This window comes from Ochotona curzoniae, unplaced genomic scaffold (genome assembly GCF_017591425.1).
Source record: "Ochotona curzoniae isolate NIBS_2020 unplaced genomic scaffold, NIBS_Ocur_1.0 contig_523, whole genome shotgun sequence".
NCBI classification, from domain to species: Eukaryota; Metazoa; Chordata; class Mammalia; order Lagomorpha; family Ochotonidae; genus Ochotona; species Ochotona curzoniae.
Window position 1 is genome coordinate 12201983 of NW_024466459.1, and position 27773 is coordinate 12229755.

Genomic DNA, 27773 nt, shown 5'->3' on the forward strand with positions numbered 1-27773 from the left:
TCCACCTTAAGTGACTCACAAGGCAAATTTAAGGAAGAAAGGAAAAGCTGAATGACAATAGCATAACTGATGCTGGTTTCATGTCCAGCCAAGCACAGGTGGCTTCCAGGCTACCCTTCAGCAAATCTTCCTTCTGGGAGCTATCTGCTGCTCAGGTGGCCTGCCTGCACATCTGAGCACGGGAACATGAGGTCAGCAGAGCTGTCATCACACCCTGGGGGGTACGGGCAGACGGGGCGGGGACAGCAGACACTCGTGTAGCCAGAGCCTGGAGGGACAGCAGGGGACAGTGTTGCGAGCAGTGACTCCTAGCTGAAGCGGAGGCATGTAAGGGCAGTGGAGGGCGCAGGGGAGGGTACAGAGGAGGAGGAGCAGGTGAGGGCATGGGGGCAGGAAAGAGTGTGGACAGGAGGGCGAGGAACAAAGGGAGGAGGGAGTAGGGGAGGGACGGGGTGAGGGGCAGGTAAGAGTACCGTTGCTGAGAGGGGCGTGGGGGGCTGTAGCCAAGTCCCTGTTTGCACTGGGCACCTGCCCAAGGGCAGGCAGCCAGCCCTGCCTCTTCAGGGCGCAGGGAAGGAGGGAGACCTGAGAGGTTCAACCCCAGTCCCATCGTCAGACCGTTAACCTGGAAGGAGGCAACCCCTACTGCTCAGCCCATGGCCAGATGTTGTTACACTGCCCACCTGCTGATCTACACCCCCCCCATGGCAGGACACTGGGCTCCTGGGGCGCATGCCCATCCACCCCTTGCAGAGTCCACACCACAGGAAGGCTCACCCCAGGCCTGAGGACACAGCATCTGGGGGTGCGGGTCACGGTGCCTACTGCTCACATCACAGACTGTGAGCTCCCTGGCTGCTCTCCGGCAGGGCCCCCCAGAGGCAAGCAGGCATGGCCCAAGGAGAGACCTGGATGGGACCCTGGCTCCCTGCATAGGCCTGGCCCAGGCCTGGCTGTTGCAGCCCTCTGGGTAGTGAACAAAAGGACCAGAGTATCTCTCCGGCACTCTGAACATATAAACAATTCCAGAAAAACAACAACAACAAAAAATAAACCTGCCACCACTTCCTCTGTTCCAACACTGAGAGCACTTGACTGTGGGACGCTGGCTGACTCCAAGCAGGCGACCAGCAAGCACCGTGAGCCAGCGCCGTGAGTTAGACACAGGAGGAAGAAGCATCCTAACAGAGGCTGAGCTAGACTCTCCCAGAGCTCCGGAACCAGACGAGACGCCCAGCACTCATGTTCTCCACAGTGGTCGGCATAGGCGGCGCTGCCCACACAGCCCTGCCTACAATTTGGAACCACCTGGGAAACTTTCCAGGCCCCATTACAGATCCCGTCCCGTCGCAGGAACCCTCACCCGAGGACAGCGCCTCGTCCACAAGGTGAGGCATTCTCCATAGTCCCTTTCAGCTCCAGTCACTCTGCCACCAACTGAGCCACTTGGCCACAGGACAGGAACCAACTCCCACCTCTTTTTTTATCCCTACAAAGACTAAGACCTGAATGCTTAAGACTAAGTCCCTGCTCAATAAACTTAAAAAAAAAAAAAAAGGGTTTACTTACTATTTTTATTGGAAAGTCAGATTTACAGAGAGGAGAGACAGAGAAAGTGGATCAGTCAGGACACAAACCAGCACCCTTATGGGATCCCAGCGCACGCAGGGCAAGGATTTATTCACTAGGCTACTGCACCAGCATTTTCAAATTGTGATGTGAAATAAACGAACCATGCCTTCTGCTGCTTGACCACCCTAGGCTGGTGTGAGGGTAACACACAGGGAAGCCTGCACACAGAACTCCAGGCTCCTGGGGGAGTCACAGAGAGCCAGCTGCCACCACCCCACCGGGTACCTGGCAGCGAACAAGGCTGAGGCAGCCAGGGCAGGGTGGGTCTGACATCCCGCCACAAGGACAAGGGTGATGGGGTGCGGGTGCATGCAGAGGTGGGGGAGCAAGCCTGCAGGGCCCTACCAGTGGTTCTGGGGGCCATCCCTGGAGCAGGAAGAACAAGATGGAAAGCATGAAACACAGGACAGCGTGAAACAGGAAAACTGGCAGATGAAGAGATTAAACCCAGAAGGAAGGACGGAAGCAGGAAGATGCTACTCTGCAAGCACTCATGCGAAACGAGCAAGTCAGTCCAGGGCCATGGGAGACAACGGGAGACAGAGCCTCAGATGACAGTCCTGCAAACCTCCAGGCCCAAACAGACAGCAGGCCTGGCAACAGAACGGTCACAGAGGCACCGAGTGTGGCTATGGAGTGGGCACCATGCACTCCTTCCTCTGGAGTCCTCCCCAAAACCATACCCACGAGGCTATCAACAGAGAATGCCAAACTATGTGGCAGCCTGCAAAGAAACAGCTGGAAGTCAAAGACACAGGAGAGAAAACACGATTCCCATAAAATTGTAAAATATAAATCAAAGCAGGGCAGATGTCACCGTGTGAGTCACGTGAGTGGGAGGGGCTGTGTTGAGCATGGGGGGAGGGGACCACATGTGAGCTTGTGTGTGCGTGTGTGGGACCGTGTTGAGCTTGTGTGTGTGATTTGTGAGGTGGGAGCAGGAACCGTGTGTGTGAGCGTGTGTGTGTGAGCGTGTGTGTGTGAGCATGTGTGTGAGCATGTGTGTGAGCGTGTGTGTGAGCATGTGTGTGACCATGTGTGAGCATGTGTGAGCATGTGTGTGTGAGCTTGTGTGTGAGCATGTGTGTGTGAGCGTGTGTGTGCGTGAGCGTGTGAGCTTGTGTGTGAGCATGTGTGTGTGTGAGCGTGTGTGAGCATGTGTGTGAGCGTGTGTGTGTGACCGTGTGTGTGAGAGCATGTGTGTGAGCATGTGTGTGAGCGTGTGTGAGTGACCGTGTGTGTGTGAGCATGTGTGTGTGACCGTGTGTGAGCGTGTGTGTGTGACCGTGTGTGTGAGTGTGTGTGTGAGCATGTGTGTGTGCGTGTCTGTGTGATCATGTGTGTGTGAGCGTATGTGAGTGTGTGAGTGTGTGAGCGTGTGTGTGTGAGCATGTGTGTGAGCGTGTGTGAGAGCATGTGTGTGTCTGTGTGATCATGTGTGTGAGCGTGTGTGAGAGCATGTGTGTGTGCGTGTCTGTGTGATCATGTGTGTGTGAGCGTGTGTGAGAGCATGTGTGTGTGCGTGTCTGTGTGATCATGTGTGTGAGCGTGTGTGTGAGCGTGTGTGAGAGCATGTGTGTGTGCGTGTGTGTGAGAGCATGTGTGTGTGCGTGTCTGTGTGATCATGTGTGTGTGAGCGTGTGTGAGCATGTGTGTGTGCGTGTGTGTGTGAGCGTGTGTGAGAGCATGTGTGTGTGCGTGTCTGTGTGATCATGTGTGTGAGCGTGTGTGTGAGCGTGTGTGAGAGCATGTGTGTGTGCGTGTCTGTGTGATCATGTGTGTGAGCGTGTGTGTGAGCGTGTGTGTGTGAGCGTGTGCGAAGGGTGCGCTGCTCACCCAGGTGAAATGAAGAAGGTGCTGATTATCTTCTTGTGCTTTTCTTCAGACAGAATTTCCCCAAATGAAAGCTTGGGAAACTGAGAACAGGAAGAGCTCCAGCGGGCAGCGTGCGCTTTCACTGCACCGAGCCTCAGCCCACAGCGGCTGGCACACGTCAGAACGCAGCCGTCATCCCCACCGGCTCCTGCACGCAGTTGCCATGTCTGACACCTGGAGCATCATACAGACTCCAGGCCTCTCCCAGCTTCCTCAGGGGCCTCACCACACAACACACTGCTCGGCTCAGAAGGAGGCATCCAGAGCACCTACTCTTCCTTAGAGGCCAGCATCTGGGTTCCCACACCCCTAGGCTCCCAGTCCTGACCTGTGAATCGGGAATCAGTAGGGGCTGGCGACGTGGCACAGCAGGTGAGGCCACAGCCCGTAATGCCAACACCCCACATGGACGCTGCTTTGAATCCAAGCTGTTTTATTCCAGTCCAGCTCCTACAAATGTGCCTGGGTCCCCGCAACTACGTGGCAGATCCAGCTGCAGCCTCTGGCTGATGTGGCCGTTGATGGAGTTAACCAGTGGACGGAAGATTCTCTCTCATACACTTACATACACACAGTCTTTCAAATAAATAAAAACAAATCTGAAAGAGATCTCCCATCCACTGGTTCATTTACCAAACAGCCCCAACAGCTGGAGCTGGGCCGTCCAAAGCCAGGAGCTTCTTCTGGGTCTACCACACTGGGCAGGAGCCCGAGGACCGGGGCCGTCCTCTGCTGCTTTCGCAGGCCCCTTAGCAGAGAGCTGGATCAAAAGTGGAGCAGCCAGGACTAGAACCAGCACCCATACGGGATGCTGTCATCACAGATTGCGGCTTCACCCACAGCACAGCCCCAAAAGCAAATCTTTAAAGAAAGGCAGGGAGGCTGGGAGAACCTCGTAAGAGCCACGTTCGGCTCTGGCCGGGGTCGTTTTAAGGTGAGCCGTCTTCTCTGTAGCATCAGGTGCCCACTTCCTAGCCACATCCAATACTCAGCAAACGCAAACCCTAGAAAGGCTGGACTGAAAGCACTGCTCAGAGAAGGGGAGAGACGCTCTCTTCCTTTTTAAAGAAAACGACTTTGTAAGGGAAAGAACTGTAATCACTCCCTCTCCGCTCCACAGCAACTGTGGCCACAATGGAGACCACACGGGTTTCATCAACTGCTGGGGAGCAAGCTGCCCCGCCCCAGCTTTTTCAAAACCTTCCTACACCCAACTCCTTCTCTTCCAGTTTCTGAGCCTGTGACTCGGAAGCATGGCGCTAGGCCTTGCCTTTTTGCCCACCCTCTGTATGCAATTTCAACATGGTAAAAGCACTGCACAGAGACCAGCAGGCGGTGCAGGCATCCCCTGGAGGGGCAAGGGCTGGTATGCTGCCCCCTGCCAGGAGAGCCTGGCTCAAAGAAACTCCCCCCACAGAAGCTGCCTGGCAGCGGTTTACCGCCAACAGAGCAGGCTGGCTCCTGTTGGCCATGGCTCCTCAGTCAGCTACAGACACACTGGGTTTCACCCTGAGCACCGAAGGAACTGTGGTTTAACTCTTGGTTGCTGCCAATGAACAAAGGCACAAACAATCAAGAAAATGCACGGGGCAACCAGGGCCCACCTGAGCTTTCATCCTGTGGTTCAGTGACTGTAACGGCAGGGGCCAGCACTGCGGCCAGGCAGGCACAATGCCACCTGCGCTGAAAGCATTCTGGTCGCTCTGCTTCTGGTCCAGTCCCCTGCTTCACCCTCTTTACCCTCTCGCATCTCTCCTTGCTCAGAAAAGCTGTGAAAGATGGTCGAGTGCCAGAAATCCCTACCAACCACACCGGGAGACCCAGGTGAAGCCCCTCGCTGAAATGGCCCAGCCCAGCAACCCAGGGAGAGAGAGGAGGAGGGAGGGGAGGAGAGAGGGAGAGGAAGGAGAGAGGGAAGGGAGAGGGTAGGGAGGGAGAAGGGAGGGGAGGAAGGGAGAGAGAGAGGAAAGGGAAGGGAGAGAGGGGGGAGAGGGAAGGGAAGGCAGGGAGAGAGGGATGGCAGAGCAGGAGGCGGCCAACTGCGGGTGAGCCACAGCAACAGCCAAGCCTGACACTGAGAAACCCCGCGGGGTGCAGGCTGGGAGGGGGGCTCTGCCAGGTGCCGCTGCCTGGGCTGTGGAGGGCGTCCCAAGAGCAGGCAGGTGCACCCCTGCTGGGGGACCATCTGCAAAAAGGAAGCAAGGGTTCTTTAAAAGAACATAAACAACCTTAGGAAAGAAAAAACCAAAAGCAACCAAAAATCCAAAACGCCGATGGGAGTGAAGCCTGGATGAGCTCCAGTGAGCTCAAGTGGAGAGCCGGCCAAGCAGCGAGCAGAGCAAGTGGCTGACCTGGTCTCTGCACAGGCAGCTCCCGCGGGTCTCCCTGCACAGGTGGCTCCTGCAGGCGGAGCCCAGAGCAGGGCAGCAGTGAGTAGAGCGGCCAGCCGAGTGGGCTGCCACCGCCAACCCACCCGCTGCTTAGGAAAATGGCACATCATCCATACTTCCATCAGCTGCTTATGAAAATTAAATATCACAAAAACCCAAGCCCTCTTAAAGAAAACCTGTAACCTAGTTCACTGAGCATCCCTCACTCAGATACTACCGACCATCTCAGTGGTGGACAAGTGACATTTGTTAAAGAGCCTGTGTGGTGATGGCAGGCAAGTGCCACATCTGGGCCAGAGTGACCCTCCTTGGCTGCTGGGCTGCAGGTGTTAAGAGTGTGGGTAAAACGCTATTGTTGGGCAGTGTGAGGTTCCTTTGTGTAGAGAAAACTGCTACTCTGCTAGGCCAGAGGCGCCTGGACTTTGGCAGGATTCTGCTTTAGTGATAAATCTGTTCTTTGCTGTCCTGCAACTTTGTGAGCCCAGGTGCAGGGGGGCAAGGGCACAATTCTCTCCGGTCCCAGGAACAGGAGGAAGATAAGGGTGTGAGAATGAGATGAGCCATACAGATAATGGGTATGGGAACAGAACAGGCTGCCTGTGCCTGAAGGCCATAAAAATGAACATGTCTAAGGTTGTTACTTTTGATGTATTTCCCCCAAAAAGGCCTATATAAGCTTCTGTCTTGGGCTGTTCGAGGTCTGACCACCCCGCTTGGCTCCCTGCTTGTGGCCTGGAAAAGCAGTGGAGGACGGCCCAAAACCTTGGGACCCTATACCCATGTGGGAGACCCAGAAGAGCTCCTGGGTTTGGATTGTCTCAACTCCGGTCGTTGTGATCACATGGGGAAGAGTAAACCAGCAAATGCAAGATTTCTCTCTGTCTCTCCTTCTCTCTGTAAATCTTTCCAATAAAAGTAAACAAGTCTTTTTTTAAAAAATCAGACAATCAGCAGCAGCTCAACAGCATCACAGATCCGGAGGGGAGGGGGGGCTGCCAGGAGACTCCACAGGATCTTAAACTGCCTAACACCATGAGAGCTCTCCATGGCGGGCCCTGCGCCCCCACCAGGAGCTGGCCTCAGAGGACCAAGCCCATCCTGGAAACACCAGCAGCTCCAGACTTGAGGGAAAGGCAGGTACCAAATCAGCTGTCCCTGACCGCTGCGCTCCCAGGCATGTGCTCTGAGACAGCGCTGCTCTTCATGCTGGGGGAAGCTGCCATGGCACCAGGCCCGCCCGCACAGCCAGTACCGGGTCCCGGAGCTGACCTCCAGGACAAGAGGAGCGGGCTGCACTCCTAGACTGCCCCGAGACCGGCCGGGCGAGCGCACTGCACTGCACTGCACTTCCTGCAGCTCTTCATCTCACAGCATCACTGCAAGGCCAGACTCAGCCCACCACAAACGTGGCCACGGTTCCACGCCACACACAGGCCACTCGGACAGGAGGGAGGACCCAGCAGCAAGCACACAGCATCTGCTCCACAGACCAGAGCCATGCAAGCTCACAAGAGGGAACCTTTCTCATGCAGACAGCTGAAAAGCAGACATTTGTCTTTGTACTATACTTTGAGAACACACCACCTAAACAATGACCCTAAACACGCAGATGTCAGCGTGCCAAGGTTCAACGTATAAACCAGCCAGGAGCAGCCAGGCCTCCGTCTTCCCCCGAGGCAAAGAAAAGACCAGAAGAAGTTAGAGGCAGCAGAGTGGAGGACTCCCTTTATGGCCCAAATACAGGAATGCTACAAAGCCTCCATGGGTTATCCAACCCGTCAGTTGGGTAAGCCTTACATCAGCTGCTGGGAACCACAACTGGGCCATGGAGAGAACATGACTCAAGTTGGGAAAAGAATTTTCACAAAATAAACAAAGCCAAGAAGGGGCTGGACACATGTGTTCTCTGGCGCTTTGCCGGTTACAGGTGGCCATGACCCCAGGCTTTGTGGTAACAGCGTTCCGTTTTCCAAAGAAGGAAGAAACACAATCTTTTTAAGAGACAAAAAACTCCAGCTGGTGGCATGGCCTAGCGGCTAAAATCCTCGCCTTGAACGCGACGGGATCCCATGTGGGCACCAGTTCTAATCCCGGCAGCGCCACTTCCCATCCAGCTCCCTGCATGTGGCCTAAGAAAGCAGTCGAGAACGGCCCAATGCTTTGGGATCCTGCACCCATTCCAGGAAGTTCCTGGCTCCTGGCTCCAGATCGGCACAGCACTGGCCGTTGCACTCACTTGGGGAGTGAGTCATCGGATTGAAGATCTTTCTCTCTGTCTCTCCTCCTCTCTGAATATCTGAAATCTAGGGCTGTCTTCTGGGCTGAGACCTGAACCAGCAGCAGCGCAGGGAGCGGCCCAGGAGACACAGCTCCCTAGCTGAAGAAGTCAGGGATGGTGTCACCACAGCCGCCCTGTACAACAGAGGCCGCAGCAGAACAGGTGGACGGAGGCGGGGGCAGTCGGGCAGCCCTTCACAGCAAGGGCCAAGACCCAGTCCTACTCAGAGCCTCGAGTAAGGCAAGCCACGGTCAAATCTGGGACAGCTCAGGGATGACCACCGGGTGACAGGACAAAGAAAGCATGTAACAGAACTGCTGGCCCGAGCGGCCCCTACAGAGCACCAGCTGCACACACAGCAGACACACACACTTCCAGGAAACACCAGGCGCTGCCACCTTGCCCCACCCCCTCTGGGCACCTGCTGAGCATCAGGTTAACCAGGGGACATGAGACCTCGTGGTGACAGGGACTGAATAAAGAAACCTGGGTGGCCATAAAAGCAGGCCCTAGAAGTAGCCCAGCGCCGACACATCCAAATCCCACCACAGGGCTGGCCTTGTGGCACAGCTGGTTCAGCCATCACTGTATGGTGCCATTTCAAGACCAGGCTGCTCCACTTCCAATTCAGCTCCATAACACGGTGCCTAGGAGGGCAGAGGAAGATGGCCCAAGTCCTCGGGACCCTGAACCCACCTGACAGATGCAGAAGGAGCGCTGGCTCTGGGTTTGAGCCTGGCCCAGACCCAGCTGGACAGCTACTGGGGAACAAACCAGTGGATGCAAAAATATCTCTCGCTTTCTCTCTCCCTCTCTTATCCTTCCCTCCCTTTCTATACTCTGCCTTTCAAATAAATACATCTTTAAACAAACATTACTACCAACTACATCCAATAACCTTGCAGGTGGTTCCCAACCCTCCCCGGGAGACATCTTAGGGGAATCTTCCCCAGCTGTACCAGAGGGGCTATCTGGTCCACCAACAATGCCCCAATAAAACCCAAAAGTAACTTCATATGTTCCACAGCATGGAAACCCTTGCCCAGTGACACCCCAGAAGGAGAGGGGTGGGGAGCTAGGAAGGTGGCCCCACCCAGGATTCGCCGACAGGCTACATGCCACGCACTGTGCACGCTCGCTCTGAAGCACCTTGGCCATCCGAGGATTTGAGCATCACTTTCAAAGCACTCGATTACCACAAGACCCCAGACACAAGCTCGAGCCCTCACACTGCAAGGCAACAACACAACCAACACACGTGTCTATTTCCACACGCTGGCATAACGTCCTCTGCCTCACAGGTCACCGCCAACCTCAACCACACCCCTGTGGTGTTGGGGCACTGCCTGGAGTGCTTCGGGCCGGCAGCCAACAGGCCGAGGCAGCAGCTGAGCCTCCTTGTCCTCACCTCATGCTGCCTGAACCTCAAGGTAGGTTTCACACAGCACTGGGGTTGCAGGCCGTGGCTGGTCGGGTCGTGAACACGCAACAGCTTCTGCCGTGGACACCTCCACAGCCCTCTGCTGTCCAGTTCTCTGTACTGTACTATTTCAACAGAGACAGACAGGCCAAACTTAAAAAAAAAAAAAAGCCTTTTCCAATGATACCATTCAAGCTGACAGCATACACATAATGGGGAAGAGCAATTTTTGAGGACAAACTCCCCCTCAACATGAAGCTGGGACCGTGTGGCTGGCCCCACGGCGGGGAGCCCGGCTGACGTCCCACGCCCAGCACGCACAGCTGCAGCCCAGCCCCTGCACAGCCCCCCATCTGGCCACCAAGGCTATGTTTGGCTCAGACACACCACTTGTACATTAATTCCACTTCTGATATTTTTGAATCTGCTGTTAGTCATTAAAGAAGCATTACTTGGCACTCATAAATAAACACAAAGCAAACCCAAGCCGTGCGGCCAGGCTCAGCACTGTCAACTGCTGAAAGGAGGTGCAGGTACCAAACCTCGGGAGGAAGACGCTGCTCAGTCACACACAGATTTCACTCTCAAGATAGCTTGTCTGTAGCAATAAGCTGTGAAGCACCAATGCTTCCCACGCTATCAATACACAACCCTGGGCAAACACACACAACGTGCTACAAAAGGCCTTCTTCCTGCTGGCGGCTCAGCGGTTGGACTCTGCATCTCACACAACCGCACGGCGCCTGGGACCCCACACCCCGCATCGCAGTGCCATTGCAGTCCACCTCCGCTTCCGAGCCAGCTTCCTGCTCCTGTGCGCTGCAGGCAGCAGGGGTAGCTCGGGTTCGTGGGCACTTGCCGCTCACACAGGAGACTGAGAATGAGTTGCTGGCTCCTGGTTTCATGGGCATTCGGGTGTGACACAGTACATGGAAGCTGGCTCTCTTTCATATAAACAAGGTAAATTTTTGGGAGGGGCCAATACAGTGGTCTACCACGCTCATCTACTGGCTGGAACACATGCACACCAGTTTGTGCCTTACTGCTCAACTTCTGATCAAGCTTTTTTACATCCTGGGAAAGCAGCAGAGGATGGCCCACGTCTTTGGGCACTGGTACCCACATGGGGGACCCAGAAAAAGCTCCTGGCTCCTGGCTCAGTGCTGGCTGTTGTGGCCATCTGGGGAGTGTGAGCCAGTGGATGAAAGCCCTCTCTCTCTGTAAATCTGCCTTTCCAATAAAAACAAATATAAATATGTATCTTTCTAAAAGCTGTTTAAAAAGGGATTGCTTGGGCCCGGCACGGTGGCACAAGTGGTTGAGGTCCTTGCCTTGCACGCCCGGGATCCCATATGAGCGCCAGTTCTAATCCCAGCAGCCCCGCTTCCCTTCCAGCTCCCTGCCTGTGGCCCAGGAAAGCAGTCGAGGACGGCCCAAAGCTTTCGGACCCTGCACCCACATGGGAGACCCGGAAGAGGCTCCTGGCTTCGGATCGGCATAGTATCGGCCCGTTGCGCTCACTTGGGGAGTGAATCACCAGACGGAAATTCTTCCTCTCTGTCTCTCCTCTCTGTATATTCGCCTTTCCAATAAAAAAATAATAAAAATAAATCTTTAAAAAAAAAAAAGGGATTGCTTGATAATACCTTTACTTTAAAAAAAAGGGGGGGCAATCACGTGGTGAATGGATCCAGAAAAATCCAAAACCTGCCAGAATTTTCAAATGCATTCTAACCCTTACGCGTTACTCTAACACCCAGCAGACAGCACCCACAGGTCTCAATGACAGAATCGCAGCTGGCACACTTCTCTGCAAAGCAGCTCGGGCCTGGCCTCACTCACCGCCTTTCCCCAGCGTGGATGCACACAGACTTGAGAGAAGCAGCCGCTAGCTTTTAGGGAAGCCACGCACAAACAGGACCTGGCCTCCCCCGTGGACGGGGCAGTACTCCACCAGGCTGCACTCAGCATATGTACTCCGCACCCACGCACGTGAGGGCAGCGAGGCATGTGGCCCCGTCCTGGGTTCATGCCCACACCACAGCCAGGGCGACCCAGGCCAGAGCAGCGCTGGACAGCCTGGGGATGGAACTCTGTCTTTCTGTGCCTCTCACATAAAAACCTGAAGAACACAAGATACAGACCAGACGGCAGAGAGCGGGCCAGGCGTCCGTGAGCTGGCCAAGACAGCAGTGCCTCTCTGAGCAGCCAATACCTGCCAGCCTGGAAGACATACTAACACACACCGCAATGCAGACACGACGGAGTGCAGAAACCCAGTGGCAAAGGGCAAACACCACATGATTCTGCTCACATGTGGCTTCGCAGAGGGGATGGCACAGGCACTGGCACGGGTGTCTGCCCGTTTCCACTCCAGAGTGCTCCGTGTAGGTACCAGCTCCCTACCAATGTACACCCCAAGCAGGCAAAGGCTCCAGTACCCATATCCCTGCCACTCAGAGGGGACCCGGCCAGAGTTCCGGGCCCCTGGCTTCGGCATGGTCCAGCCCTGGCTGTTGTGGCCATCTGGACGGACCATCTGTCCCTGTGTGTCCCTGTGTTTCATAATGAAGGGTGGGGAGGGAGGAGTGACTGGCAGTCGGTGGGCAGGGCTGCTGTCAGTGCTCAAGGGGCACAGAGTTTCGGTGACAGTGCAAGAGTTCTGCGGCCAGTGGTGACAGCCACCCAACGTGGGAAGGCTGTTCCCATCACCTCGCTGCTTACAAACGGCAACCACCGTGACAGTGCTCTGCATGCTGTAGCACCCCAGAGAAGAACTGCATACCTAAGGCCGCCCTACTGGAAACCAGCAACAAAGCCACACTGAGGCAGAGAAGCTGAAGGAAATACATGCTGTGAACAGAATGTTGGTGCCACTAAAACCTCGGGTCCACCACCCCACAGCAACACAGCACTAGCCTACGGCGTCCATCCAGGGCAGTCACACATCCCGCAGAAATGCACAACACACACCAGGGCGGTCACACAGCCCGGTAAGGAACCCACGCTTCTGGAAACCGGCTTTCATTTGCAGTTAACTGTTTAGAAGTTTACTTGAAAGTCAGAGAGAAACAGACACAGCTCTCCCATGCATCACTCCCCAGAGATTTCCAATCCAGGGCTGGCCCAGGCATCCTCGGGGCCAGGAGTTGCTACCTGTCTCCCACTCAGGTGCCAGGAATCCAACCACACGTACCATCAGCTGACGCTCCAGGGCGCACAGCAACAGGACGCTCAGACCTGAACCCAGGCACTTGGACATGGGAACCCCAGGCCAAACACTGGTCCACCTTCCTTTGGAAAAATTTTAAAAGTTTTAAATAATTAAAGTTATGGGATGGACATGGCTCAAGCCAGGAAGTGCCTGGGTGAATCCCCAGCTGCAGCTCCTGACCTGTTTCTTGTTGTGTGGACACAGCAGTGATGGCTCAGGTTACTGGGCCTGCTGCCCACCCAGGAGACCTGCGTGGTTCTCAACCCAAGCGTGGCCACGGCAGGGGGACCAGCAGACGGGAGATCCTCTCTCTCACTGTGGGGACAGCAGACAGGAGATTCTTTCTGTCTTCCGCCTCTTAAGCAAGTAAAGTCTTTTTTTTTTTTTTTTTAAATACACAAGTAAAATTATAACTAAAACCATCTTCCTTTTTCCCTACTGAACTGACTGCAAATTCAAAATCAGAGGACCCCGCTGGCAGCTCTCAGGCCTGTGTGCCAAACCACTGGGCAGGCCCATGGAACCCACGCTGCCAGAGCTCCTTCCAGAATCAGCATGGAGAATGCTCACTTGGTGCTGAGGACATGACCGTGAATACCATAGACACTCGGAGGTGAGCTGCTGGATATTAACAGTATAAATCCTCCCACACACCACTGACAACCCAGGCCAGTCGACCCTTAAACTAGACGCCCTGCGGCTTTATTTTTTTTTTTCTTTCTTTCTTTTTAAAGATGTATTTATTTTTATTGGAGTGGCAGATATACAGAGAGAACGAGAGATAAAGATCTTCCATCTGCTGGTTCACTCCCCAAGTGGCCACAATGGCTGGAGCTAAGCTGATCTGAAGCCAGGAGCCAGAAACTTCTTCTGGGTCTCCCGTGCAGGTGCAGGGTGCCAAAGCTTTGGACCGTCCTCTGCTGCTTTGCCACAGAGAACTGGACGGGAAGTGGAGCAGCTAGGACATGAACCAGTGCCCATACGGAATCCTAGTGAATGCAAGGCCAGGACTTTAGCCACCAGCCTATTGTACCAGGCCCTCGGCCTTGGTTCTTAACACACACACACACAAGGCAGGAAGCCAGGAAAAGCAGCATACTTTCTGTGATCAGGCCTACAGCAAATGTCACCAAATGACTTAGTAAGGACACGATCGGCCATCACCAGCAGCTCTCAGATTTCCAACTCAGAGAAAGGCCCATTCCCCTTCCGCTACGGTCAAGTCCCGTAAACCAGGTGTCATGCAGGAGGCCCCGTGGGGACAGACTTTTTCATAGTCTGCATCCTGCCATGGAACACAAACCTCTCAAAATTCCAAGTGAACACAAACCAGGCCTCACTTGCCCAGCGACTCCAGTAATCTCCCAGCTGCAGGTCACGGAGCACATACCATCACATTCATCAGCTGCGGGTCACGGAGCACACACCATCGCACTCACAAGGCACGCTCTGCTGCAGCTTTTGAGAACAGCACGTAAGCAAGAAGGCATTCAACCAAAGAACTCACTTCTGTGGCCCTCTGACAGCACTTCCAGTAAAAGAAAGAGAAGAGAGCATGGGGACACAGGACTCACTCTAAGAATCACTTACAAGGCAGCGGCTAAAGTCCTCGCCTTGAACGTGCCGGGATCCCATATGGGCGCCAGTTCTATTTCTGGCAGCCCCGCTTCCTATCCAGCTCCCTGCTTGTGGCCTGGGAAAGCAGTCGAGGACGGTCCAAAGCCTTGGGACCCTGCACCCATGTGGGAGACCTGGAAGAGCTCCTGGCTCCTGGCTTCAGATTGGCTCAGCTCCAGCCGTTGTGGTCACTTGGGGAGTGAATCATAGGATGGAAAAATTTTTTAAAGATTTGTTTTTTTATTATTTTTTCATTGGAAAGGCAGATGTACAGAGAGGAGAGACAGAGAGGAAGATCTTCCATCCGATGATTCACTCCCCAAGTGAGCGCAACGGCCGATGCTATGCCGATCCGAAGCCAGGAGCCTCTTTCAGGTCTCCCACGCGGGTGCAGGGTCCCAAAGCTTTGGGCCATCCTCAACTGCTTTCCCAGGCCACAAGCAGGGAGCTGGATGGGAAGCGGGGCTGCCGGGATTAGAACCGGCGCCCATATGGGATCCCGGGCGTGCAAGGCGAGGACCTTAACCACTGCGCCACTGCGCCGGGCCCAGGATGGAAAAATTTTTAATCTCTTTAAAGATTTATCTAAATGGCAGAGTTACACAGAGGAGGAGACGAGATCCATCTGCTAGTTCACTCCACAACTGGTTGCAATGGCCAGGGCTGGGTCAGGCTGAAGCCAGGAACCAAGACCATCACCTTCTGGGTCTCCCAGGTGCGTGCCAGGACCTAGGGACTTTGGGCATCCTTCACTACTTTCCCAGGCAGGAAGCTGAATTGTAAGTAGGGCAACAAAGATACAAACCAGCACCCATATGGAATGCTGGCACTGCAGGCAAGCCACAGCACTAGCTCCAAGAATTGCTTATTCTTGAGACAAAACCTAGTTTTGAGGCCTTAATACACATTTAGGTTACAAAGCAAAGTCCTCTTAGCGCAGGGACATGCACACTATGTAGTGGAATAATCAGGGAAAGCAAAGGGACTCACGGCATCCTCTGAGCAGAAAGGGCATCCTCTGAGCAGACAGCAGCAGGGGAGAAAGAAGGGAAGCGTAGAAAGGCCACAAAAGCCTGGGAAGATGATGGCTGCAGAACCGCAAGGGATGCAACAGAGCAAGATTGAGGAGCACGTGTGGAAAGCCCAACTGCAGAGAAGAGTCTGCAGGGGCACAGGGGCTTTGCGGGGCTGGTGCTGTGGTGCAGCACACTAGGCCAGTTTATGCAACAGCAGCATCCCATAGAGGCACTGGTTCTAGTCCATGCTGCTCCACTTCTGATTCAGCTCCCTGCCAATGCACCTGGGAAAGCAAAAGATGGACCCAGGGCCTGGGCCCCGTCTCTCACTGCAGACCTAGATGGAGTTCCCGGCTCCCAGCTTCAGCCTGGCCCAGCCATGACTGTTGTGGCCACTTGGGAAGTGAACCAGCAGGTCAACTCTCCGTTTCTCCCTCCATCTCTGTAACTCTTCCTATCATATAAATAATTTTTAAAAGCGGGGGCTCTGGAGAGCCAGCCACAGACCGAGTTCACCACGAGGAGCAGGTGCAGCCACTCCAGAATGTGAAACCAGCAAGGGGCACGACCAGATGGACAGCTGTGAAATCTCCCTGAACAGCTGGAAGGATGGACAGCTCCTGCTCCCGGGCTGCTGGGTGAGGACTGGTCTGCGGCTGAGCCACTCGTAGAAGCAATCAGGGACGGCCGCTGGGGACGCCTAGGGTGCTGGGGCAACAGACGGAGACCCAGGGGTGCCACAGCTTTTGGGAGGTGCTGGACTGGTGGCTTTCATAGGGCATGCACTTCCCGGGGCAGGGTGCTGTCCAGGGCACTAAGGCAGCTTCGACTCCCAGCTCCCCAGTGGCATCTGTGCCCACAGCTCTCTAGGCTCTGGGCTCTGCCAGGGACAGCTTAAGCTCCAGGCCCCAACGCGGATGCCCAGGCACAGAGGCCAGAGACGGAGAGCACAGGTTGCGAATCCGAACACCTAGCATGGCCAGGAAGCAGGTGTACAACCGAGGGACACAAGGAGAGGAAGGGGCCATCTGTGGTGAGGAAGGCAAGGAAGTTGGGGAGACAGAATCCAGAGAACCGAAGGGAAGGGAGCTGAACGGGCAGCCATCTAAGCAGACAGCCGAGGCCTCTGCAGACGGGACATGCAACAAGGACAAGCTGCATGGTGGAGCAGGGCTGTGACACAGGGCAGGCTCCTCAACAGAACAGACTCGGGACACGTGAAGACACGAATGAAGGGGCTTCAAACAGTTCACGCAGAATCCACCACCTTGGGCCTGGCGTGGTGGCCTAGTGGCTAAAGTCCTTGTTTTGCACGCACCGGGATCCCATATGGACACAAGTTCTAACCCCAGCGGCTCCGCTTCCCATTGGGGAGTGAATCAATGGACAGAGATTTTCCTCTCTGTCTTTCCTCCTCTTTGTATCTCTGACTTTCCAATAAAAAAAATCACCACCTTTTAATTCTATTTTCCATGTCTTAACACCCGCCCATATAACAGTTATAATACCTAATCACATAAAAAGTGTTACACGGGGCTGGTCCTAACATCACATAGCACCTTCGCGAGGGCTGCCACGTGCCACACGCGTGAACCAACTCCACTAGAAACACAGAAACCTTCTTGGTCATTAGGCTCAGGTTAAACAAGACAGCGGGGACTACGACCCAGGATGGGCTGTCAGTGTCACTCCAAGTTCTCCACCCTCACAGATTCTTCAATATAGTGCTTTGAGCTCGTCCCCCCCCCCCCACAAGAAAACCAAAGATGGATGGACTTAGAGCATCGCCCTCTAGAACCCTCTCATGGTGATTTCTGCGGGAGCGCGCCCACCAGGCTCACCCAGCGCCCCGAGAGCAGCACGGGACAGGGCAGAGGCAAGGCACGAGGGGACACACAGGCCACCCCCTCCCTGCCCACTCAGCGGCCCCTGTCCCGGGTGGGTGTCACATACCTGCTGCGTGTGTCACAGAGAAACCCTGCCCATAAATTAATCTCTCTCAAGCACTCTCAGGACAAAATAGGAGGGCCAACGCCGTGGGCTTGTAAGTAGCTATAAACAGAATGCCCGAGTTTGATTTAGGGGGAAAAAATATTTTGCATTTTATTTGCAACTCCCAAGTACCTAGAATCACGCCGGGGACACAGAGGGAACAGCCAGCTTTAACTCTCCCTCCCACCTTGGTCCGCTAACACCCGGGACAGCAGGGACGGTCAGAATCGAGGTCGGCGCCTGTCTGCCGTGCTGAGCAACTAAGCCAGAGAAAGGTTAAGGTGACCCAACAGGACAAATGACCCAGTTTCCCTAACAAACCAACGGTGTGAAAGGAGGCATAAGGGAAAAACAATGCCAGCAGTTAGAGGACGCACAGACACAAAAACGCGGCACAAGGGCCTTCCAGCAGCAGACTCCCAGATCCGAGGACGGCGGGCAGACCCGCACCTGTTAGATGTGCTAAGAGTAAAAGCACAAGGCTCTTCGCTGTCAGAACACACGCTGACGACCGCACCGAGACCACACGGGTGAATGAGCGGGGAGCACAGAAGGAAGCAACTGCACCACTCCCGGGTCAAGCCGAACCCGGTCGGCACTTGCTGCACTATCCCAGTGTGTGTGTCTGGACTTTTCCATGACATGGTATGACAAGTTTCTGAGGTTTTGTAAACTGTTTTGGGTCATTTGATCTGTTTTTCAGAGGGCTGGTGCTGTGGTGCAGGAAATCAGGCAGCAGCTGGCAGTGTGGCACCTGCACCAGTATGCCAGTTCTGCTTCCAGCTGCTCCACTTCTGATCCAAGTCTCTGCAGTGCACTGGACTAAGCTGCTACCTGAGACTCTGGCATTCCATCTGAACGTCAGCTGGAGCCCGGCTGCTCCACTTTGATCCAGCTCCCTGCTAAGGCACCTGGGAAGGCAGCTGAAGGAGGCCCGAGTGCTTGGGAGACCCAGACGGACTCCAGGTTCCTGGTTTCAAGCTGGCCTAGCCCCCGCTGTTGCAACCATTGAGGAAGTAAGCCATGGGATAGAAGACAACTCTCTCTCTCACACACACACTCCCTCTCTCTCCCCCTCCCTCCTTCCTTCCCTCTCAGTCTGCCTTTCAAATCAATAAATTCTAAAAATCAAGAATTAACACTTGGCATGGCGGGTTAAGCGGCTGCATGCAAAGACAGCATCCCATTTGGCTCCAGGTTCATGCCCCAAGTGCCCCACTTTCAATCCAGATGCCTGCTAGTGAGCCCAGGATGGCAGCGGAAGATGGCCCAGGTGCTTGGGCCTCCCCGATCCCCCACATTCACGTGGAAAACCTGGCTGGAGACAGGTGTGTGCCAGGCCACTGCAGCCACTTGGAGAGGGAGCCAGTGAGAAAAGACCTCTTGCCCTCTCTCTCCTTCTTTCTCTGTTAACTCTTTGAAATAAAAATCTTTCTTAAAAAAAAAAAAAAAAAAAAAAAAAAAGAGTTCCAGGTACAGTGCTTAACAGTTGGGATGCTTGCAGTAACAAGCAAAAAGCCACCAAGCGCTGCACAGGGCGTAGGGGCGGTGGGGTGCCGAGTCCCAGTGCTGCACAGGGCGTAGGGGCGGGGGGCGGGGGGGGGGAGGTGCCGAGGCCTGGTGCTGCACAGGGCGTAGGGGTGGGGGGGGGTGCCGAGTCTCAGTGCTGCACAGGGTGTAGGGGCGGTGGGGTGCCGAGGCCTGGTGCTGCACAGGGCGTAGGGGCGGTGGGGTGCCGAGGCCCAGCGCTGCACAGGGCGTGTACAAGGACGGCTGACACAACGGGGCTGATTCGTCTCACCCCGGCTCACTGAAGACAGACGTCTTAACGCTTGCATCAATTTGACTTTTCAAAGGAGCCCAATTTCCCCCCAAGGACTGATGGGGACCTCACTTCCAGAAACTGCAGCTTTCTTCTTCACTTCCAGACCTGAACAGATTGGCTTGCCTTTTGGTTTTTTTTTTTCAATTCATTTATTTCTTTGAAGGCAGACTTTAGAAACAGAATATCATCTTCCACCTACTGCCTCACTCCTCTAACAGAACAGGAGCAGAACCCAGAGCCCCCGGGGGCTCCCTGTGGGGGACAGAACCCCAGGCTTCCTGGGCCCCTCAGCAGGGAGCCGGACTGGGATTGATGCCGCCAGGACCTGAAGTGGCACCAGACACCGGGGATGCTGCTGCCCACACTGCCCTGTCTTGGCACTCACCCCCTAAGCTCCCCCTTAAGCTGGCTACCCCCAGAATATGCTGTTTATCTGAGATTGAAGCCTGTTGAGGATCTAACAGCAACTCTATGAAAGCATGTGCCCACATTTCACACAGAGCCTGGGAGGCTTGGGCACCGGAATCAGACCCAGGAAGGGAAGGACCAGACCTGGGGTAAGCAGGAAGGGTGTGCTGTGCAAAGATAAAAGACGGAATGAAAACCCTTATGCTCACGAATGCAGCACTGGCATCCATGCACATGGCACTGAACCGAGCAGACAGAGCCACGGGCAACAGAGGCACCTGCTTCTTAGGTAGGAAATGGGAGGTGTCCAGGAGGACTTCCGGCAGGCAGGCCAGTGCCAGATACACACAGAGAGGCTAATGTGGGGACAGGCTCCCGCAGGTGCGCTCTGCTCCCAACCAGCAGGAAGAGTTTGGAAAGAGCTGCACGAGGGGCAGCTTTGTTCCACGAACACCTCCGTGGGACGCTTTCCCGCCCTCGTTTTCTGCTCGGCGCAGCCTCACTGCACCAGGACCAGACTTCGCCAACGCACACAAGGCGGGCTCCACCCTCCCACCCCTTCCTCCCTGCACCCCTGCAGACACACACAGCATTCCTGCCAGCCCCCGTGGAATGGATGACATAAAGCCTGAATAAACACCCGATCACAAAGACACGGACGGAATCCTAACAGGTCCTTGATTTACAGAGTCCTTTCACCTCACAGTGGGGTACGGAGGTGGGGGAGCAAGCTGCCCTTCTACCTTTGCTTGTCATCCCCCAGCTCTCTCACCTGCGGGCTACCAGGTTACAAAGCTGGCCTGGGGCAGGCTAGATTTACACCCAGGCTGGGGTACCCACCGCTGCCTCTGCCTTTCATCTTGTCTGCGGGAAGACAGGAGACGCCTGAGCGGAAAGGAAACGCGCCTGTAAGGCCAGACAACAAAAGCAGCAAACAAAATAAAGCAGGAAGATGAGGAGGGCCAGATGCAAGCTTACTGTACCAAGGCATTTAATCAGCAATCATGTGCTGGCAAGTGGGTCCCCGGTTATTCAACCCAGAAAACAAACAACTAAAGCGGCAATCACGGGGGTCTGCCAGCAGGAGGGCGCATGATTTAGAAAGATGTGAAAAGAAATCCGCCAACTTCCTCCCAAAAGGACTTTGCTTCAAGGGGAGGCAAGGGTTAACTGAAAGCCGCTGCTTCTCTTCCCAGCAGGAAACAGAAAGCTCTGTCAGCAACCCGGACAGAAACCTCCGCTTCCAGCAGCCCCAGCGGCTGTCCTCATATGTGCAGCTCGCGCACCACACACACATGCACACCCCTCCTGTGTGCTGACCCTGGCTCTCGGGGGGGGAGGGGGGACGAGGGCCAGGGCTCGGACAGCCACTCAGAACTCCAAGCAGAAGCCCAGGTGCCCAGGAGTGGCACCTACCGAAGACAAGCCCCAGAGAAGCAGCGGGACACTCAGGGCACCTCCAGGGCATCAGTCACGGGCAGCCCAAGGGAGCGCAGAGATGGAGTGCAAGAGCCAAGCAAAGGCCCAGGCGACAGGACACAGGACCTGGGCTGTTCGGGTGATGGTGGCCGAGAGCAGAGAGGTCAGGGGTGTGTGACTGCACAGTGCACAGGCAGACTGCAGGGGAGAACAGGGAAGGAGGACGGAGCAGCGCTGCCCTGTGACAGCAGGCAGGGGGACACTGCTCCGGGGTGAGTTCTGGGGTGTACAGAAGGGGAGTCGGAGCAGTGACAGCTAGGACCTCGGGTGCCGCCCTGACGGGTCCCAGCCAGGCACCCCCTCCCTGCCCATGCCCGCTGTGTCTCCTTTGGGTTCTCTCACTTCTGTCCTTTATGAAGGGGCCGATGGCGCGGGGGCAGGGCTGCCCCACAACATGTCTGAAAGCCCACAGCACCCAGAGCTCTGCCTCCCGCCCAGAACCCCTCTGGCCTCATGAAAGACACTCCGGCAGCAGGCTCTCCCCTAAATCCCTCTGCCCGCAAGCCACAGCAGTCAGCCTAGGAGAGGCCGTGGGCTGAGACCAGGTGTGGTCAAGGTCTCTCCAGGGCCCAGAACTCCAGGCATGTTAGGACACACAGAGCACAGCAGGCTGCACCACTCAAGGCCCAGGAGTTCTCGGCTCTCCTGTCTCGCGCTCCACAGCACTCATGTTCATTTCTGGCCCCTGTTCCCCTCTTCCGTGCGTGTCTGAGTCCTGCTCAAGTCCACAGTGCCCGCCGGCAGGGCTCTCCTCCCATCAGGAGTACTGAAACACCCTTCTTTAGTCCAAAGGTCTAAATCAAACTTTTAGGGTGACTTTTTAATGCTATTGTCCCAAGACAAATCACAATTTTCACTAAATTAGGAGAAATGCAGTGAACATACTTAATGTAAAATGCACCGATACAATGAATTCCTGTCACGTATGTCCTGGGAAACCATGTACACACCAACAGTTTTACCTACAATTTCCTGGCAATACTAAACTACAGTGAAACTGGGCCTGGCGCAGTAGCCTACTGGCTAAAGTCCTCGCCTTGCACGCCCGGGATCCCATACTGGCGCCAGTTCTAATCCCGGTGGCCCAGCTTCCCATCCAGCTTCCTGCTTGTGGCCTGGGGAAGCAGTAGAAGTCCCAAAGCCTTGGCACCCTGCATCTCTGTGGGAGATCCAGAAGTTCCTGGCTCCTGGCTTTGGATCAGCTCAGCTCCCATTGTTGTGGCCACTTAGGGAGTCAACTGACAGATGGAAGATCTTTCTGTCACTCCTTCTCTCTGTTAATCTCACTTTCCGACAAAAATAATCTTTTTTAAAAAATTAAACTACAGTGAAACTTTCTTTTTAAAAAGATCTATTTGTCTGAACAAGCAGAGATTAAGTGGGAAAGAGAAACCTGCTCCACTCTCCCGTTCACACCCCGTTCACACCCCGTTCACACTCCAAACGCCCCCAACAGGCAGTGCAATCTGGACCAGGCTGAAGCCAGGAGCCAACCGCTCCATCTGGGTCTCCCATGGTCACCTGCACCTCCCAGAACCACAGCAGGACACTCAAGCAGTGACGGGGTGTTAACCCAGGCCCTCCAGTGTAAGACGCAGGCATCCCAAGTGGCAGCTTAACCCTCTGTGCCACCATGCCTGCCCCGACAATGAAACTCTTGGTTAAAATACATGGGCCTTTAAAAAAGGGGGGGGGGGAGGGCGGCACAATGGCGCAGTGGTTAAGGTCCTCACCTTAAACGCCCGGGATCCCATATGGGCGCCGGTTCTTATCCTGGAGGCCCCACTTCCCATCCAGCTCCCTGCCTGTAGCCCGGGAGAGCAGTCGAGGACGGCCCAAAGCCTTGGGACCCTGCACCCGCATGGGAGACCCAGAAGAGGCTCCTGGCTTCGGATCAGCATAGTATCGGCCGTTGCGCTCACTTGGGGAGTGAATCATCGAATGGAAGATCTTCCTCTCTGTCTCTCCTCTCTGTATATCCGCCTTTCCAATAAAAATAAAATAAATCTTAAAAAATAAATAAATAAATAAATAAATAAAAATTCAAAAAAAAATTTTTGTAAGTTAAAAAAGGGGGGTCAGGAGCATACAGTGCTGGGTGCAGGCAGAGTTGCTACCTGCCACCCAGATGGGCACCAGCTCAGGTCCTGGCTGCTCCAATTTTATCCGGTGCCCTGCTAATGGCATGAGAAAAGCAACAGAAGATGCTCCAAGCACTTGGGCCCCTGTACCAAAGAGGGAGACTCAGAGGAGGCTCCTGGCAACAGCCTGGCCCAGTCCTTGCTGTGCGGCCACATCCGGGGAGTAAGGAGATGACAGTTCTCCGTCTCCCCCCTCTCTGTTAACTCTTTCAAACAAACAAATCTCTTGAGAACACACACACACACACACACACAGAGGCAGGAGCACTAGAGGGAGTGAGCAGTTTTTCTCTCAGTCACAGGACCCACACAGCCGCTCCAGGCATGAGCACCACCCACACCCGCCAGGGCTGCCTCCTGTCGCCTGCTCCGCCTTCCACAGACACATGTTCCTGCCCAGGGTGGCACAGATGTCTCCCTGGAGTCAGGGTTCCTGCTTGAACTGACAGAGGATGAGCTCGAGGGCTCACTTCCAGCCTGATGCCAGGGCCCTGTGCTCCCCCTCAAGCAGAAAAAGGTGCAGTCCACTCTGAGGTTGGCACACAACACAATGACAGTGCAGGCAACGCCGCCGCAGAAGTCAGCAGCCACATTCCAGCTCTGCAAAGGCGACGTTTGGGGAAAACATAAAACATAGCCCCACCTTCCAAGTAAAGACCATTTTCGAAACTGAAGCTGCGGAAAGAAAACACCACACTGCCTCAGAGGGCCGTCTGAAGGCCATGCAGGGCAGTGGGCGGCCCCGGTGGCTGACTCCAAGTTCTCTGTCAGTTCACGAGCGAGGCAGACAAGGCAGGACTCACGGGTCTGGAATACGTGAGCACCGCACAGGTTCATGGGAAAGAAAATCACAAATAAGTTTAATTTGGTACCAAAAATTCTGAGACCCAGGCAGCGCTTTTCGCGACATTTTCACTATTTCAACTTTCACACCAAAACAGCCCTTGCTCTCCTTGCATGTCACTGCCATGTCTTCACACAATCAAGGCTATCAGCGAGGCGGGCAGCAGGGCAGTTCCCTCCACTTCCAGGGCACTGCCTTCCCCTCGACACTCAACTCGGGCACCCAACTCGGCAGGCCTTCCCGGTTGGCAGGGTCAGGCAGCACGGCTGCGCACCCGCCCAGCCCGGGACACAAGGAATCAGTGTCCCTCTCAAGACTGTGAACTGCTCCCTTAGAAACTGAAAGAATGCAACAAGCAAACGCCCCAAGGGGGAGGGGTGACAGGAGCCAGGCAGAGCCTCACTGCTGAGCCAGGCCCCAAGGACAGCTGCGCTGCGCCCCGCGTGCCAGGAACCGGCCTCCTCGCCGGGCTCCTGGAACCCAGCCCGGCCTGGCCAGAATTTCTCCTGTGTGCGATTCCTATCACGCCACATGCGTCCCGCATACAAAACTCCTTTTCAAGCCTGCTGGAGTGCTCTTTGTTCCACACGAGGAGCAAGAGCCAAAAGCAGTAGAGACAGCGTGCCAACCGGAAACAGCCTCTCCAGTCAGGAGTAGGAAGCACAGCAGCGCTGGCCAAACATGCTGGGGGGCCCCAGGACACCTTAAAGGAACATACATGCACATGCATGCGCACACACACACATGCATAAGCACACAACCTCCCACCTGCTGCAGGGAACCTGTAACCTCTGTACCCTGTACCCCTTGACAGAGCCGGCTGCTCCGTCAGACCACACTGCACACCACTGGCTGTATACAAATCAGACTTAAAAACAAACAAAATAAAACAAAAAACCCTCTGATTTACAAGGCACTATCACCTATCTGGGCTTTTTTTTTTTATCACCTTTGATGGAGACCCTTCCCACCCCCAGCAGGGCAGACAGGCGCCATAGGCCCTGAGCTCTTGTCTACACCAGGAAGAGACTCAGGCTAACAGTTCAGACAGGGCGAGTGAAGGGCCTGAGGGCAGGGCCGGGGGCCTCCCCAGGGCCATGGCAGCCGCCACCAGCCTGTGCCTCTTGTGTGTGACACTTCCGCAGGCTGCCTGGTGGAGCCTGTCCCTCCACAGCCACACTGAGCAGGTACGAATTCCCCACAGGAACCTAGCAATGGCCTGCAGTTTGCAGCTAGTAAAAGACCTATTTCTGGCCACACTGAGCCAAGCGACGTGCACAAGGACAGTCAGCCACCCCACTGGTGGACTTCCCATGTGACTCGCGGATTCTACTCTGGAGGAAAAACTTACTCAACAGAGCCCTGACTAAAGTGAGGCGTCTACCCCAGGACACCCATCAGCAGGGTGCTCATGGAAACACAGCTCCCCAAGAAACCCACCTCCACACCCCTTTTCTAAAGTAACAAGCAGAAAAAGGAGACAGCAAAACCAACAGGAAGTGTGGCTCAATGCTACTTCTGCATCTTAAAGAGACAAGCAACACAAACAGGGGGCAGTTTTCAAAAACAAGCAAGCAGATTTCAGCTTCCAGAGGCTTCCATGTTTAAAATGTCTGATACATTCTAAGTAATGCTTCGAAGCATGGAAACAGAATAACAGCAAGGCTGGGCTCACAGATCCAACTCCAAAGCTCAGAAAAGAAGCCAAGAGGAACCGGAAAGGTGGGGTACTTACAGCCATAATTAACTCAAAGGGGTGTTTATACACCCTCACCGGGGACTGGTATTTTTGCACCATGATTGTAACTCCAAGCAGTGCCTTCACACCTGTGAAACACAAGCACACATGAGCAGTTAGCTACAGAAGGACTGAGCAGGCGTGAACACGTCCTACCATGGCACAAAGGCACGCCAGGTCGCACACAGGCTGAAAGGCTGACACGCGCATCCACAGGGACACGAGGAAGAAAGGCAGGGAACGGGGAACAGGGGCACAGGCAGGCCTAGAGCTGGAGCACCACAGGGGTGCACGGGCCCGACGGCAGAGGGCCACAGGGTGCAGCCAGGCCCAGAGTCTGAGGGCGGAGGGCCACAGGGTGCAGCCAGAACCAAAGGCAGAGGGCCACAGGGACGGGCCCAAGAGCCAGATGACTGGTGGCCTTTCCAACCAACCATCCCATCCCAGGACCAGGGCTTCCATCATGTTCTGGCCAACCATCTCCACCAGGAGCCAAACAGGAACTCCTAAGATGTGGAGAGGTTAGTTCAGCGGAATACAAAAATGAAAATGGGGGGAAAAAAGCGAAACCCCGGGGCATGCCACAGCACAGAGTACTTTTCCACGGCTGCCTTCGGAGGAACCTTGAGCCGCTTCCTGTTTTCTAGCTGCGCACAGCTCAGCTTCGGGGAACTCTCCTTCAGCGGGGCAGGAAGCCCAAGTTCTTTGGCTCCTCTGAAACTTCCAGCCCCCACTGGCTGCGCAGCACAACAGTCTACACTGCACCAGCCCCGCACTCCTGCAGGCTCCCAACCACGCTCCAGCAAACATGTTCACTCCCCCACTTCAAAGTCGGGAGAAGAAAGAAATGCAGGGAGCCTGTCCCGGGCCGGGCAACCGGGGAGCCATCGACCAGAGGAGGAGCCCACGGCTGCCACGCCAGAACAAACATCCCCACGTTTCGGGCTCAGAATTCCTCTCCAGAGTGTAGGGTCCTTGAGGCCGATCTGGAGCTCTCCCTGGCACGGCTCTCGGAGGAGGCTGTGCTGGCAACCCCTTCCTCCGACAGCTTGGGGAGACAAGCCCGGGGGCCTCAGACAGGCCGTGAACTCGCCGCCCCGTCTCAGGGCCAGACGATCCTCCAAGACTGCAGCTGTGAAATCGGGAGCAGCTCCCAACTCGGCCAGCCGGGAGCCTTCCAGCTCGGGATTCCGGGACCGACACGCCCCGGCGGCCACATTCCACCCGTTCCAACAGGGGAGTCCAACATCTCTGCAAACATCTAACCGGGGACAATCAACTCTGAGGAGGGGGTCCGGTCCCGGCAAGCCGTCGGCATCCCAAGGCTTCCGGCTCCCAACCAGCTCCCGGCTCGGGGATGCTCCGGTCCAGAGAGGCACCCGCAGGGACGGGCGGCATCCTCTATTGCCGGACAATCGGGCTCCAGCCATCCGCCGGCCGCAGGGGCGCCCCACCGCAGGCTCGGAGCCGCCAGCCGGCCCGGGGAGAGCGGCCCGCGGAGGGGAGGCGGCCCGCGGAGGGGAGGCGGCCGACGGCCGGCCGAGCGGCCCGGGGCGACCCGCGTACCTACCTCCGGTCAGAAAGGCCCGGCCTGGCGCGCGGGGCGGCTGGGCTCGCTCATGCCGGCGGCTCCGCGCGGCCGTCGCCGTTCCCTCGCCGGCCTGCCGCCGCCGCCGCTCGCCCGCGGGTTCCGGGCTGAGGGCGGGAGCGCGGAGGGGCGAGGCCGGGGCACCCGTGGTTGTTACGGGTGACGGCGAGGGCGGGGCGGCGCGCATGCGCGGGCGCGGCCCAGCGGGCGGGGGGAGGGGAGGGCCGCAGCGCTACGGCCGCGTCGCGCGTGCGCGGGCCCCTGAGCGACAGCGCGTGGGAGGAGCTCCGGGTCGACGGCGGCCGTGGCTGGAGGC

At 55.7% G+C, this 27773-nt stretch overlaps 1 protein-coding gene across 2 annotated transcripts in view; it reads right to left on the minus strand.

Moving 5' to 3' along the window:
- SEC14L1 (SEC14 like lipid binding 1) overlaps positions 1 to 27538 on the minus strand; it is a 47893-nt gene extending 20355 nt beyond the window's left edge. For both annotated transcript variants that reach the window (XM_040989887.1, XM_040989886.1), the window contains exons 1-2: positions 27440 to 27538; positions 25867 to 25958 (exon numbers count right to left, since the gene is read on the minus strand). In XM_040989887.1, coding sequence (XP_040845821.1) covers positions 25867 to 25929 — 63 coding nt within the window. In that variant the 5' untranslated portion in view covers positions 25930 to 25958; positions 27440 to 27538. The remainder of the gene's footprint in view (positions 1 to 25866; positions 25959 to 27439) is intronic.
- Positions 27539 to 27773: the final 235 nt, after the last annotated feature.